The sequence below is a fragment of the Bufo bufo genome, chromosome 5 (assembly GCF_905171765.1).
Source record: "Bufo bufo chromosome 5, aBufBuf1.1, whole genome shotgun sequence".
NCBI classification, from domain to species: Eukaryota; Metazoa; Chordata; class Amphibia; order Anura; family Bufonidae; genus Bufo; species Bufo bufo.
Window position 1 is genome coordinate 517,554,765 of NC_053393.1, and position 15,897 is coordinate 517,570,661.

General features: G+C 41.8%; 1 protein-coding gene across 1 annotated transcript in view; it reads left to right on the forward strand.

Annotated features, from left to right (window-relative positions):
* Positions 1–1,235: 1,235 nt before the first annotated feature.
* CUBN (cubilin) overlaps positions 1,236–15,897 on the forward strand; it is a 236,538-nt gene continuing 221,876 nt past the window's right edge. The window contains exons 1-7 of the mRNA XM_040434511.1: positions 1,236–1,409; positions 4,736–4,865; positions 8,554–8,649; positions 9,080–9,118; positions 11,111–11,212; positions 13,073–13,176; positions 15,387–15,513. Of these exons, the coding sequence (XP_040290445.1) occupies positions 1,288–1,409; positions 4,736–4,865; positions 8,554–8,649; positions 9,080–9,118; positions 11,111–11,212; positions 13,073–13,176; positions 15,387–15,513 (720 nt within the window). The 5' untranslated portion in view covers positions 1,236–1,287. The remainder of the gene's footprint in view (positions 1,410–4,735; positions 4,866–8,553; positions 8,650–9,079; positions 9,119–11,110; positions 11,213–13,072; positions 13,177–15,386; positions 15,514–15,897) is intronic.

A 15,897-nucleotide genomic window follows, 5' to 3' on the forward strand; every position in this document is an offset into this window, starting at 1 on the left:
TGGAATTCTGGGTAGAGGGTATACAAATGAGCTCTTAACAAGCTTTGTCTCTGATGCTACCAGATGTAAGGTAGCTGTACTACAAGTCAATGTTCAACCTTTTAAGAGGCCTTGAGACTTGGATAATAGTTAAGCCAGCACCTCATCTGCAGACAGCTGTTTTCGGGGTGAGGCGCTCTCCATGAGGAGATATTGAATTCCCCACATCCTGACCTAGGTCTCTCACCCAGTTAAGCCAGGATTACCATGACCCCTTTACTGCCCTAGACCAATCAGGAATTTACAATGAACCCCCATTAACCTAGTCCGCCAGGGATAAGAACATTTTCAGAATAGCTTTTCTTTTAAAAAAAATGAAGCCTGAATTTGCCATGACCGCTTTTTTGCCTGAGACCACCCAGGAATTTACAGTGAACCCTTTGATTAACCTAGCCCGCCAGGGATTATGAAATTTTCGGAATAACTTCTAAATGCTATACATTCTAATAAATGACAAATAGAGTAACTTTGTTCGTTACACAGGGCCCCATTTTCTATAAAAACCCATCCAGTATGGGCTATATGGGCATATGATGACCTAGGCCTCTCACTCAGTTAAGATGGGATTACCATGACCCCTTTAGTGCCCTAGACCAATCGGGAATTTACAATGAACCCTTTCATTAACCTAGTCCACCAGGAATTATGACATTTTCAGAATAGCTTTTCTTAAAGAAAAAAAACAAGAAACAGAACCACCTGAATTTGCCATGACCCCTTTACTTCCCTAGACCACCCAGGAATTTACAAGGAACCCTTTCATTAACCTAGTCCACCAGGGATTATGAAATTTTCAGAATACCTTCTAAATGCTATACATTCGAATAAATGACAAATAGAGAAAGGGGCAACTTTGTTTATTATCCAGGACTGTATTTTCACGCCATCCAGTATGGACTATACTGCACCGTTACACCATGCAGTAATAGGGATCTTCTTCGCTTCGATATGGAAGGTATGCGTGCAGTGTTATAAAGATTCTTGGATTCTTCATGTGTTGCAAAGGTCATAAAGCTGATGGCTAACAGACATGAAGTCTTCATAGGTGTGTAAAATGTAACCAGCCAGCCCTTTGTCCTTTTCCATTAGCTGAGGTGAACAATTAATATGAATCAGGAGCCAGCGTTAACTATTTTCTGCAAGTTTTGTGGGAATGAACAGGTCCCAAGAGACCAAAGTACAGTTCTCTATAAACCTCTAAGACATCTTCTGCTTTGAGAGCTCTGCCTGGAGGGAGCCAGCAGCACCATGCTATCTCCAGGCCACATCTCTAGGCACCTTATAGCGGCATTAATAATACTTTCTGGACTAATATGTCAACTGGGAGAACCTGTGAAAACAAGACAGAAAAGGGATGCAAACGCCGACCAGTAAGTGGTAGAGATTTGGTAAATTTTATTCAGAGGAATACTGCAACTAAAATCTTAGATGCATATTCATGCAGATAAACGATCTACTGTTCTCTGTTATCAGCAAGTTCTAGCTGGGTAAAGGGTGACTGGTATAATATATCTGGAGTCCTGAATTTATCATATCATCACTATTTTACATAAGCTGCTGACTTTAGGTTTACTAGCCCTTTAAAGTGGTTTTGTCACTTCAGCAAATGGCATTTATCATTAAGAGAAAGTTAATACAAGGCACTTACTAATGTATTGTGATTGTCCATATTGCTTCCTTTGCTGACTGGATTCATTTTTCCATCACATTATACATAGAAACATAGAATGTGTCGGCAGATAAGAACCATTTGGCCCATCTAGTCTGCCCAATATACTGAATACTATGGATAGCCCCCGGCCCTATCTTATATGAAGGATGGCCTTATGCCTATCCCATGCATGCTTAAACCCCTTCACTGTATTTGCAGCTACCACTTCTGCAGGAAGGCTATTCCATGCATCCACTACTCTCTCAGTAAAGTAATACTTCCTGATATTACTTTTAAACCTTTGCCCCTCTAATTTAAAACTATGTCCTCTTGTAGCAGTTTTTCTTCTTTTAAATATTCTCTCCTCTTTTACCTTGTTGATTCCCTTTATGTATTTAAAAGTTTCTATCATATCCCCTCTGTCTCGTCTTTCTTCCAAGCTATACATGTTAAGGTCCTTTAATCTTTCCTGATAAGTTTTATCCTGCAATCCATGTACCAGTTTAGTAGCTCTTCTCTGAACTCTCTCCAAAGTATCAATATCCTTCTGGAGATATGGTCTCCAGTACTGCGCACAATACTCCAAATGAGGTCTCACTAGTGCTCTGTAGAGCGGCATGAGCACCTCCCTCTTTCTACTGGTAATGCCTCTCCCTATACACCCAAGCATTCTGCTAGCATTTCCTGCTGCTCTATGACATTGTCTGCCTACCTTTAAGTCTTCGGAAATAATGACCCCTAAATCCCTTTCCTCAGATACTGAGGTTAGGACTGTATCACTGATTTTAAATTTTGCTCTTGGGTTTTTACGCCCCAGGTGCATTATCTTGCACTTATTAACATTACATTTTAGTTGCCAGATTTTTGACCATTCCTCTAGTTTTCCTAAATCCTTTTCCATTTGGTGTATCCCTCCAGGAACATCAACCCTGTTACAAATCTTTGTGTCATCAGCAAAAAGACACACCTTACCATCGAGGCCTTCTGCAATTTTGCTGATTAAGATATTAAACAATATGGGTCCCAGAACAGATCCCTGAGGTACCCCACTGGTAACAAGACCATGGTCTGAATATACTCCATTGACTACAACCCTCAGTTGTCTGTCCCTCAGCCACTGCCTAATCCATTCAACAATATGGGAGTCAAAGCTCAAAGACTTCAGTTTATTGATAAGCCTTCTATGTGGGACAGTTTCAAAAGCCTTACTAAAGTCTAGATAAGCGATGTCTACTGCACCTCCTCCATCTATTATTTTAGTCACCCAATCAAAAAAATCAATAAGATTAGTTTGACATGATCTCCCTGAAGTAAACCCATGCTGTTTTTCATCTTTCAATCCATGGGATTTTAGATGTTCCACAATCCTCTCCTTAAGTATGGTTTCCATTAATTTCTCCACTATTGATGTCAGGCTTACTGGCCTATAGTTGCCCGATTCCTCCCTACTACCTTTCTTGTGAATGGGCACAACATTTGCTAATTTCCAATCTTCTGGGACGACTCCTGTTGCCAGTGATTGGTTAAATAAATATGCTAATTGTTTTGCTAGTTCACCGCTGAGCTCTTTTAATAGCTTTGGGTGTATCCCATCAGGCCCCTGTGACTTATTTGTATTAATTGTAGACAGCTGACTTAGAACTTCTTCCTCTGTAAAGGCACATGCATCAAAAGATTCATTATTCTTCCTCCCTAACTGAGGTCCTTTTCCTTCATTTTCATTTGTAAAAACTGAACAGACGTATTCATTGAGGCAGTCAGCTAGTTCTTTATCTTCTTCCATATACCTTCCTTCTTTTGTTTTTAATTTGGCAATTCCTTGTTTTAATTTCCTTTTTTCATTTATGTATCTGAAGAATGCCTTATCGCCTTTTTCCCCTGACTGAGCTAATTTCTCTTCTGCCTGTGCTTTAGAAGCTCTTATAACTTTCTTGGCCTTTCTCTGCCTAATCTTATAAATTTGTCTGTCATTCTTGTTTTTGTTTTTTTATAATTACTAAATGCTATCTTTTTGTTTTTAATCATTTTGGCCACTTCTGTTGAGTTGTCTCTTCCTTTTTTTGCTTTTACTGACAAGCCTAATGCAATTATCTGTTGCCTTCAATAGTGCCACTTTTAAGTAGTCCCATTTCTCCTGGACTCCATTGAAACTGTTCCAGTCTGATAGGGACTCGTATACCACTAATCTAATTTTTCTAAAATCTAAAACTTTTGTTTTTGTCACTGTACTTATAGTAAACCACACTGACTGGTAATCACTAGATCCCAAGCTTTCCCCTACACTGCTCGTTTCTATGGTTATGACCACCTTGCAATCCAGCAGCAGTGGTCATGCTTGCACACTATGGGAAAAGCACCAGCCTACGTGCTTTTTCCTATAGTGTGCAAGCACGGCTACCACTGATGGATTGCAGGGTGGTCGTAACAATGGAAATGAGCAATGCATCATTTTTATTTATTTATTTTACACACGTATATAGCACTACTATATTCCGCAGCGCTTTACAGACAGTAGCATCAAGCTGTACCCATTGGGGATCACACTCCCTATCAGTTTGCCTTTGGAGTGTGGAAAGAAAACCGGAGTACCTGGAGGAAACCCATGCAAACATGGGGAGAACCTACAAACTCCATGCATATGTTGTCCTTGGTCATATTTGAACCTAGGACCCCAGCCCTGCAAGGTACCAGTGCTAACCACTGAGCCAGTGTGAATCCAGACAGCAAAGGCGGCATGGACAATCACAATACATTAGTAAGTGCCTTGTATCAACTTTCTCTACATGATAAATGCTATTTGCGGATGTGAGACAACCCCTTTAAGTAAAGCTAGTCTGGAACTACAAATCCCAGCAAAGCAGAGCAGAGCAGGGGAATTCAGTGTGATTTTCCATTACCTCAGAAGCAATGTTTAATCTGGAAGTTCTTCTTCTGATCGTAACTCTGTGTTTGCCATTCACCGAACTCTAGCAAAGATCAATGCAATATAATAAAATCTCTTTTAGTTTATTATACTTTATATTTTATATATTCCTTCTATTATAGGCCCCGAATGTCATCTGAAAATGGAAATTTAATATTTTCTGTAAGCCAAACGAAAAATATTGAATTCAAAACCAGTTCCTATGGGAAAATTAAAATGAATGATGACGATCTGACTGAACTTCTGTCTCAGGTAACGAGATAATGTTCACTTTCTAATTACCATGAATGCTGCTGAATTATGTGTATATGTCAGTGCCATAGGCAGATACTGTATGTCTATGGGCTGCGTCTAATATTGTAGCGAGCAATGGGTTTGGCGCTGTAGCTCGCTATATGGGGGTTTCTATGGGCTTCAATCAGACTCTGTTGTGGCAACTCTTATGGTGGTACTATTGCTGCCCCTAGTAGGAGTAATGTGGTTGGCAGTGTTATGGATGCTATGAGGTTCCAAGGCTGACACTGTTTTGGCTCTATTGCTGGCACTGTTATGGGGGAAGTGTGGATGACTCTTTTAGCTGTACTCTGGTTGGCTCTGTTCTCGTGTTTCTATGGTTGGTTTTGTTATAGCGGTTCTCTGGTTGGCTCTGTTATGATGCTACTGTGTCTGGCTCTGTTACGGTGGTACTATTGTTGGCTCTGTTATGGTGGTTGGGTTTGGTTTTATGGCATTGTTTGGTTTGGTTTGGTGGTACTGTAGTTAGCTCTATTAAGGTGGTTCTATGGTTGGCTCTGTTTTGGTGGTTGTATAGTTGGCTCTGTTATGATGGTTCTGTGGTTGTCTCTGTTATGATGGTTCTGTGGTTGGCTCTGTTATGATGGTTCTGTGGTTGGCTCTGTTATGATGGTACTGTAGTTGGCTCTGGTTTGGTGGAAGTGTAGTTGCCTCTGCTATGGTGTTGCTGTATTTGGCTCTATTATGGTGGTTCTGCAGCTAGCTCTGTTATGGTTGTTTTGCTGTTGGCTCTGCTGTGTTGGCACTGTAGTTGGTTATGTTACAGTGGTACTCTAGTTGGTTATGTTACAGTGGTACTGTAGTTGGTTATGTTACAGTGGTACTGTAGTTGGCTCTGTGATGGTGGTTCTGTAATTGGCTCCTTTATAATGCTACAATAGTTAGCTCTGTTATGATGGCTCTATACCTGGATCTGTCGTACTGATGTTGTAATTGGCTACATTATGGTGCTACTATGGTTGACTCTGTTATGTTGTTCTGTAGTTTACACTGTTGTGGCAGTAATTTAGTTGGCTTCAGTATAGTACTACTGTAGTTGGCTCTGGTGTGACGGTTAGTACACAGTATAGTACTACTGTGGTTGGCTCTTTTACAGTGGTACAGTTGGCTTCATTATGGGGCTACTATAGTTAACTCCTCTGTTGTGGTGGTTTTGTAGTTGACTCTTTTGTGGTGATACTGTAGTTGCCTTCACTATGGTGTTACTGTTGTCAGCTCTGCTATGATAGTTCTGTGGCCGGCTCTATTATAGTGGTTCTATAGTTGCCTCTGTTACGTTAGAACTGTTCTTGACTCTGTTATAGTGGTGCTGTAGATGGCCTCATTATGGTACCATTGTAGTTGGCTCTGTTATGATGGTTCTGTAGTTGGCTCTGTTATGATGGTTCTGTAGTTGGCTCTGTTATGGTGGTTCTGTGGTTGGCTCTGTTATGGTGGTTCTGTGGTTGGCTCTGTTATGGTGGTTCTGTGGTTGGCTCTGTTATGGTGGTTCTGTGTTTGGTCTGTTATGGCGGTGCTGTGGTTGGCTCTGTTATGGCGGTGCTGTGGTTGGCTCTTTTATAATGGCTCTGTAGTTTCCTCCATTTTGGCAGTTGTGTAGGTGCCTTTGTTATGGTGGTTATGTTCTTGACTCTGTTATAGTGGTACGGTAAATGGCTTCATTATGGCACCATTGTAGTTGGCTCTGTTATGGTGTTACTGTGGATTCCGCACAGTTTTCAAGCTCTCTACTTGCTATCATTGTTTAGGTGAAACATTTACTTATAATGTAACCTGCTGACACAGAGCTGTTTTACTGAACCAGTCTTTCTGCAGATATTGTCCCATAGTTTATAATACTGTAACCAACCTTGCATCACTTTTACATGTAGACTTCTCTATCAGCTGGCAGCATGGAAAGAAACGGGCACCATAATGCCAGATACTGTTATCATGGAGGAGAGAGATAAGGCTGCCACTAATGATTATATAAATATCTCTGTCTTCTAATTGTTTTTATCACTTCCTTGACAGGTATGGAGAAGGCTGCAGTCCTCTCCTCCCAGACACGTTCCTTAAAGGGACACTTACATTAGAAAAGGGTATTTTTTTAACTCAATTTTCATAGAAAACTTTTTTTTTTGAATTCTTGGCTGTTTTTCTTTTTCATTTTGGCAGTACTGTTCCATTGAAAATTTCAGAACAGACTACCGGATTTACCAAATGCAGATGTGGACACAACCTAACATTTCACACAACTTTGCACAAAGCAATAAGACACTTTGTAATATATCTTATCAGAGAGAAATGTCTAGTCCTTCTGTTATCAGCTGTTTGCACTCCCCCCTATTGCTAAATGCTTTTCTCTTTGAAATTTCTCTTGAAACCAACTAAGATGGAGGAGCTGACTGAAGGATCAGATTATACATGTCAGTACAAGGTTATGGAGAGTGGAGGGGGGGAGGTGAGCAGGAACTCGGAGACAGGCACAGCAAGAGAGATAGCATGAACAGTTTCTGTCTCAGCCCAAGTACTATATTCACATCCACGCAGGTCAGTACCTCTCTGTAATGTCCTCCATGATCCTGGGGCTGCTTTTGAGTAAGAGAAGGTTAGCAGGCAGATTCTCCTCTACTTTCTGTGGGCAGTGTATGGGAGCTTGTCTCCACCCACAATCTCTGGGAAAACGCAAACTAAAGATATATCATACAGAGGGGTAAATTGCCAAAAACAATCTCAGATACAAGTCATATAATGGACAGAAATAGTGTTATTACTGATTTACACTGAGTGTACTATTGATTAATGCAAAGTTTGTAAGTTTAGGTAAGCTGTAAAGAGCGAGGAAAGGAAGTACTGTAGAATACATAGAGTGACCTTAAAAAATTATATCCAGAAAACCTCTAGCTGTTTTTTATAAAAAGAACTACATAAAATATTCACATATAGGCTGTTAATAAGTGATACAAAAATTGATAGAAAGGTCCCTTTAAGGTGAACCTGTCACCATGAAATGCAGAGCAGGAGAAGCTGAGCAGATTGATGCGTGGTCTATGAGAAGAGACTCTCATCTCTGCTCTTTCTCTGCATTGGAGTCAAGGAGGCGGTCCTATCAGTGATGGACAGCATTTCGCTGTATGACTTGCATATAGCGTTACCTGTCAATCACTAATAGGACCGCCCATTGGACTCCTAAGCAGTGAAAGATCAGAGATTTAAATGATGAAACTACAAGTTACACAGAATATTTTATCACAAAACGATATATCAATCTGCTCAGCTTCTCCTGGTCCATAACATGCTGCCTGCAGATAGGACATCACAACATGATGGGTTCCCTTTAACAATCAATATTGGCAAAGAAGCCTTCTTGAAGTGATGTGAACTGTGGGGAAGGATCTTCAGCTGTTTATATCTCCCAATTTTCTGAACATTTTGAAGGTTGAGGACACCATGGACGCTTGGACCTCATACACATGACCGTATTATGGCTTATTTTTGTATGAAGCTATTATCGGGCTCATATAGAGTTGCACAATGCACTTTTTTATGCTGTCTGTCTGGAGATAAGCAGAACCAGAGCTGTCTGGCGACCACTAATCGATTTTTCTTTTATAGCATGGATACATTTTTTGTGACTCCTAATAATATTCACTTTTATTTCTAGATACATAAAAATAAAGAAGAAATTGCTGCGTTAAAAGCCAGTGTTCTTGGAAATAATCAGACTGTTACAAACCAAATTGCTAGACTCGACAGCAAGGTGCGTGGTTATTACTGATGTTGCTTTGACAATTGTTATGTGGTTAATATAATTCAAAAGCTTCCCATTCCTGGCATTGTATACCTTTACTGCATCCAGCTTTAATCTTGCAAGGGACAAAGGCCATATTCATAAAAGTCTTTTAGGGTTTCATGCAAGCTCTGAGCTCTACATAGACACAAGCACCCATACAAGTTTATGGGTCTTATTGTAACTCTGTATGTCTCCAAGTCAAGTGAATGAAACTAAGCTTCAGTAGAAGGCGAAAAATTTAGCAAGTACTGCAATGAAGGGGCCAAAGCTGGTGCACCCTCATTCTGTTGATCTATAGGGGTCCTGGGGATGGGAACACATTGAGGATAGCCATCGATATAAAGCCTCTGTCCTTTTGCATGCATTACTCTCATCACCTGTTCATTTTTTCCCCTAGTTAATTGATATTGAAAATCGAGTTCAACAACTGCAAGAGGTAAGATATTAATGAGCGTAAACTACACTACTGGAAAATGGAAAAAAAAAAACATCTGGAAAACCTACTATGATTAAGCTGAGACTGACAAAGTATAAACTGCTAGTGGTTCTCCATAAGTGATGATCACACAAGGCGGTGCCCCCTTTATTTTGGGTTCTGCAGCAGGGTATATGATAAAGCAGGGTCACATTAATACTGTGTGGCATCTCCCCTTGCTGTGATATAGGCGGCCACTCTGGCATGGTGACGGTCATACAGATGCTGGATATCCTCCTGTGATATGGCCCAAGCCCCAATGAATATGGCCCAGTTTTCTAAATCGCCCACCCCCTCCCCCCACACAATGCATTTTGCTGTACTTGCTATACAGCAGCACATGCCTCTCACATCCAGGGGCTTCCAGGTGACGTCTCCTGCAATCTAGATCTTCTCTGTTATCATCTTCTCCATTCGGTCCGGACTTCTCTCAGCCGCCTCGTCTCTGCAGAGTGTGACACACAGACATCTTAGCTTCCTCACATTTCTATCATCATCCCCCAACCTGGAGTCCCAACATTGTTATCCTGCTACTCGCTGTGCCCCCCAATATCCCCAGATACGCTCCTGAAGAAAAATTAGTGCCCCCATAATAATACTGCCCCCTACAGTGCCCCCAACCGTGATAATGCTCCCCAAGAGTGCCCCCATTAGTAGAAGAGCCCTCCAGTATTAATAATACCCTCACAGAGCCCCCAGTACAAATAAGGTCGTCTATTGTTCCCCAGTGGTAATAAAGCTCTCTACAGACCCCTCAGTAGTAAGAAGGCCCCCCATAGTGCTCTTAGTAGAAATAAGGCAGATCTATAAGTCCCTCCTATAGAGCCCTTAGTAGTAATAAGAACACCTATAATGTCCCCTGGATTTGCAGTGCCCCTTGTTGTTATATTCCCGCCTCCACCATACAGTCTCATGTAAATAACATCCCCCTGCCCCAGCCCCCTCCAACATACAGTCCCATGTAAATAACATAATCCCCTACCACAGCCGCCTTAAACATAGAGTCCCATGTAAATAACAACACCCAGCCCCCTCCAACATACAGGTCCATGTAAATAACATCACTCCCTCCTACAGCTACTATCAACATACAGTCCCATGTAAATAACATGACCCCCTCCCTAGCCACCTCCAACAAACAATGTTCCATGTAAAAAACATCCCTCCCTTCAGCCCTAACATACAGTCCCAGTTAAATAACCACAACTCCCAGCATTGCTCTGCCTCTCCCTTCACTTACCTCACATGATGGTGACATAATCGCAGGTCCTTCTCAACCACTGGTCACATGACCTGTGATGTCACCACAGGTCCTCCAGCTCTTCCACCGCATTTAATTCAATTGTATTGCCGTCCTGTGGATGGCAATACAGTTGTATCTAGCAGGCAGGCAGGACATTCGGGGCCTGGGACAAAACATCAGGGGCCCAGGCCCCGAATGTTTTAACCTAGCAACGCCCCTGCTACCATCAATGGCAAACAATAGCATTAAGCAATGAAAGCAGGTTCTGCCTTGGTACTAATGATGGCCATATCAGAGTTCAGGTCAGAATAAGCATCAGATGCATTCAAAGAGCAGGTGACGGATCAATGCAACGATCTTGGTCCACTATCTGTTTTCTATGTGATATGTAGAAATCAGTGACGTACATGAGGCTATTGCAGGGGAAATTTATTATTACTGTACACGGTACCCATTGAAATAAAGGGTCTTCTCTACTACATCAGGAGCCACTGGTACCTGTTGCTCCAATAGACTGGGGGGGGGGGCAGTATTGCTCTCTGACCATAAACTCCCATTCATTGCAACTGCCATAAAGAAGCGACGATACAGGAAGGCAATGTGTGCATCCAATATGGCCTCCCTAGAGAATCCCCATATTATTATGTATTATTCTACCTCTCCTTCTAGCATGTCAGAGAAGAAAACTTACTTTTATTTTTTTATTACAGAAAATCAGCCAGAAGGCGTGCAATAGTAATACCTGCCAGAATTCCGGAACGTGCCTCAATCTCTTGGATTCCTTCTTTTGTCTGTGCTCCAGTAACTGGCAGGTAATGACCAAACCAGTGTCAAGTGAAAAAAATTCTTGGGACATTTCTTCTTGGAAAGGCAGTCGTGTGTATTTGAGACAAATGACAGAGCAGGAGACAGAAAATTCAGGCAAACTCAAAAATAATGAAATGGTAATGGTAACATTTCTCTCGAACAATAGATTCTTATACCCCAGATGATGAAGCCGTATGTGCAGTACCCCAGACCTGGGGGTATCTGCAGATGTATTTTATATAGTTATGTATTGTTATGTACTGTAATTGTATGTTTTGGCGGTAAGTTCTAGTAGGAAATATGGTTGGCAGGAACAGGTCTAACCACCCTGTTCCTTCCTTCTTGGTAGGTGTGGGCTGTTTCTGCTTCCTGCCAGGACGGGAGTTACTGTTGAGATACAGAGAGGAGAGGAAGCACATATCAGAGCTCCTGCTCCTGGTAGAATTTCTCCAGATAAAACTACTTGAGTGAGCCTCAAGCAAATACTTGAGAAACAAGTAAGGTGAGGGACTATGGCTCAGGCACCCATCACCTATAATAGTACTAGGCCAGTTAAAGCTCAAGTCCAGACCTCAAAGTGAACACCTCCACAGACCTGATCACTGGGGATCCCACCAGGAGTGTTCTGCTTATTGTAAAGGGACCCTACAAACACATAGGACATGTCCAAAGCGGAGAACCACCCTGAAAAAGTCTTGTCCATGACTACTCCATCTCCTAAAGGGTTTTTCTGGGACTTTGATATTGATCATGGCTTGTCCTTGAGATATGGCACCAGTAGCAGATTGGTAGGGATCCAACTCCCAGCACACCCTCTGATTAGCTGATCGAAGGAGCCGTGGTGCTCTGGTGAGGGCGACATCCCCTGCATTGTTTACCAGGCACAGTTTCATTTTTTAATGGGTGTGCATGGTACTGCATCTGTGTCCTGTTCACTTGAGCTGCAGTACCAGGCACAGCCACTATAACATATATGGAGCTGTACCTGGTAAAAAATTAAAGGGATTGTCCCATCACAGACAATGGAGGTGTATCAATAGGATATGTCCCCATTGTCTGATAGGTGCGGGTCCCATCTCTGGGACCTGCATCTACACCGAGAATGGAGCGGGGAAAGGTGGTGGAGGGCGCACTGCGCATGCGCAGCCACCCTCCATTCATTTCTATGGGGCCGCCGAAAATAGCCGAGCGCTGGCTCGGCTATTTCCGTCGGCCCCATAGAAATAAATGGGAGTTGTAGCTGCGCAAGCGCTGTGCGCTCCCAGTTACTTGCATGGGGAGAGCACTTGGTGATGGCCGTAACCCGGGAAATCCGGGTCCTCCAGGAACCATTCTCCCCGCTCTGTTCTCGGCGTGGTTCTCCTAGTGATATTACCCCATTGTCTATGATGAGACAATCCCTTTAAGGGGAAGGGAGGGGTGCGTAGCTCACTACAAAAATGTTCATTACTGGTATTAAAATTTAGATTAAAAAAAATAATTCTAACACTGTAAATGAAAAAAAAAAGTTTTAAAAATGTAATAAAAAAGTGAAAAAGCATATACTCAATATACATAAAAAAAAAGTAAAGAAAACAATGGATTCAATCGAAATCTAAAGTGCATATAAAAGAACACATGAAGTTATACAGTATACACACCAAAATGTTATCAAAAAATCTACACCTTGTTCAAAAATCCTGTGGGGAGGGGAAGCCATCATTGCAACTAATGTGCTGCTCACTTACCTTATCGCCCCCCTTCCCTTCCCCGGGTTATGTGTGGGGCACCTCTCAAAGAAAAATTAAAGTTTCTGAACCAAAAAACATTGGGGGAAGGGTGGGAACTCCAACCCATGTAATCTATATTGTCTCTACATTATTAAGGGGCAAACCTGTGCTGAAGATGTGAATGAATGTCAGCTTTATGGCGGGACGGCGCTCGGTTGTCAGAATGGAGCGTTGTGTGAGAACACACCTGGAAGTTACAGGTAAATCCTTCTATAACAACATACAGTTGCAAGAAAAAGTATGTGAACCCTTTGGAATGATATGGATTTCTGCACAAATTGGTCATAAAATGTGATCTGATCTTCATCTAAGTCACAACAATAGACAATCACAGTTGGCTTAAACTAATAACACAGAAAGAATTAAATGTTACCATGTTTTTATTGAACACACCATGTAAACATTCACAGTGCAGGTGGAAAAAGTATGTGAACCCTTGGATTTAATAACTGGTTGAACCTCCTTTGGGACCAATAACTGCAACCAAACGTTTCCTGTAGTTGCAGATCAGACGTGCACAACGGTCAGGAGTAATTCTTGACCATTCCCCTTTACAGAAGTGTTTCAGTTCTGTAATATTCTTGGGATGTCTGGTGTGAATCTCTTTCTTGAGGTCATGCCACAGCATCTCAATCGGGTTGAGGTCAGGACTCTGACTGGGCCACTCCAGAAGGCGGATTGTCTTCTGTTTAAGCCATTCTGTTGTTGATTTACTTCTATGCTTTGGGTCGTTGTCCTGTTGCAACACCCATCTTCTGTTGAGCCTCAGTTGGTGGACAGATGGCCTTAAGTTCTCCTGCAAAATGTCTTGATAAACTTGGGAATTCATTTTTCCTTCGATGATAGCAATCAATCCAGGCCCTAACGCAGTAAAGCAGCCCCAAACCATGATGCCCCCACCACCATGCTTCACAGTTGGGATGAGGTTTTGATGTTGGTGTGCTGTGCCTCTTTTTCTCCACACATAGTGTTGTGTGTTTCTTCCAAACAACTCAACTTTAGTTTCATCTGTCCACAGAATATTTTGCCAGTACTGCTGGGGAACATCCAGGTGCTCTTGTGCAAACTGTAAACGTGCAGCAATGTTTTTTTTGGACAGCAGTGGCTTCCTCTGTAGTATCCTTCCATGAAATCCATTCTTATTTAGTGTTTTATGTATCGTAGATTCTCTAACAGGGATGTCAGCATATGCCAGAGACTTTTGTAAGTCTTTAGCTGACACTCTAGGATTCTTCTTCACCTCATTGAGCAGTCTGCGCTGTGCTCTTGCAGTCATCTTTACAGGACGGCCGCTCCTAGGGAGAGTAGCAGCAGTGCTGAACTTTCTCCATTTATAGACAATTTGTCTTACCGTGGACTGATGAACAGCAAGGCTTTTGGAGATACTTTTATAACCCTTTCCAGCTTTATGCAAGTCAACAATTCTTCATTGTAGGTCTTCTGAGAGCTCTTTTGTGCGAGGCATCGTTCACATCAGGCAATGCTTCTTGTAAAAAGCAAACCCAGAACTGGTGTGTGTTTTTTATAGGGCAGGGCAGCAGTAACCAACACCTCCAATCTCATCTCATTGATTGGACTCCAGTTGGCAGACACCTCACTCCAATTAGCTCTTGGAGATGTCATTAGTCTAGGGGTTCACATACTTTTTCCACCTGCACTGTGAATGTTTACATGGTGTGTTCAATAAAAACATGGTAACATTTAACTCTTTGTGTGTTATTAGTTTAAGCAGACTGTGATTGTCTATTGTTGTGACTTAGATGAAGATCAGATCACATTTTATGACCAATTTGTGCAGAAATCCATATCATTCCAAAGGGTTCACATACTTTTTCTTGCAACTGTATATGTCGATAATTTAAAGGGGTTTTCCAGTTTGCACCAACTTTATTTAAAATCATAATTTATAAAGTATGCTGTAATTCTGTAATGTATTTATTTTATCTTTATTGCTCCTATCTCCCGTTTTGGGCTGTGGTCACATGACCATGTCCATGCAGCTTTTTTTTTAATCCTGTGATGGTATGTCCATGGGAAGGACAGTGATAGGGCAGTGTCTATCTATCTAGCTAGGTGGGAGGAGCTATAAACTAGCCGGGCGTTGTTAGGGGCGGTGCTGGAGGTGTGGCAGAGAAAGGAGAAGTGCATCATGGGTTTGGTTGGATACAGGAAGTGCTACATTCATAATTGGAAACAAACCAAAGGGGTTGGTTTACATGGTGAAAATGGGTCAGGAAAGTCCAAAATGAAACAAAAAAGAACATGAGGAAGATGGGGTAAACACAACTACATGAGCATATCTGTTAAAAAATCATTATAATCCCTGAAACCCCTTTAAGATTATGCCGTCTTTGCTATATTTTGCTATTTTATATCATCTTGAACATTATATTGCATTGGTGTCCTACAGGTGCTCCTGTACTCCAGAGTGGTATGGTCCACAGTGTACCTCCAAGTATGATGACTGTAAGGCCGGCTCTGTTGACCTCTGCGTACATGGGAAATGTATAGATTTGGACAGAATACAACAAGATCAGGTTAGTGGTGAGCCACAGGCCGTGGAATGGCTAAAATAGGTAAAACTGAAGGTAACTGTAATACAGTATATACTGTATTATAATGGCATAACTTAAATTGGGATATAACCAAATTCACTAATGGTGAATATCCATCTGATGCTCATCACCTCACTGGGGATTTGTACAAAAGGGCTGCTGTAATGGCTGACAGTGAATTGTGACAACCCCTGTTCTGTTTAATCATGGTAGATGCTTGAGTGTTACACAGGACATTGAGTGAAATGCTCATGAGTTCTGCTTCCCACACCCACTTATAGAGAAAGCCTGTTAGTCCTACTTCCCTTGTCCACCCATAGTGAAAGCCTGTAAGTCCTGCTTCATCCATCTACCCATAGAAAAAGC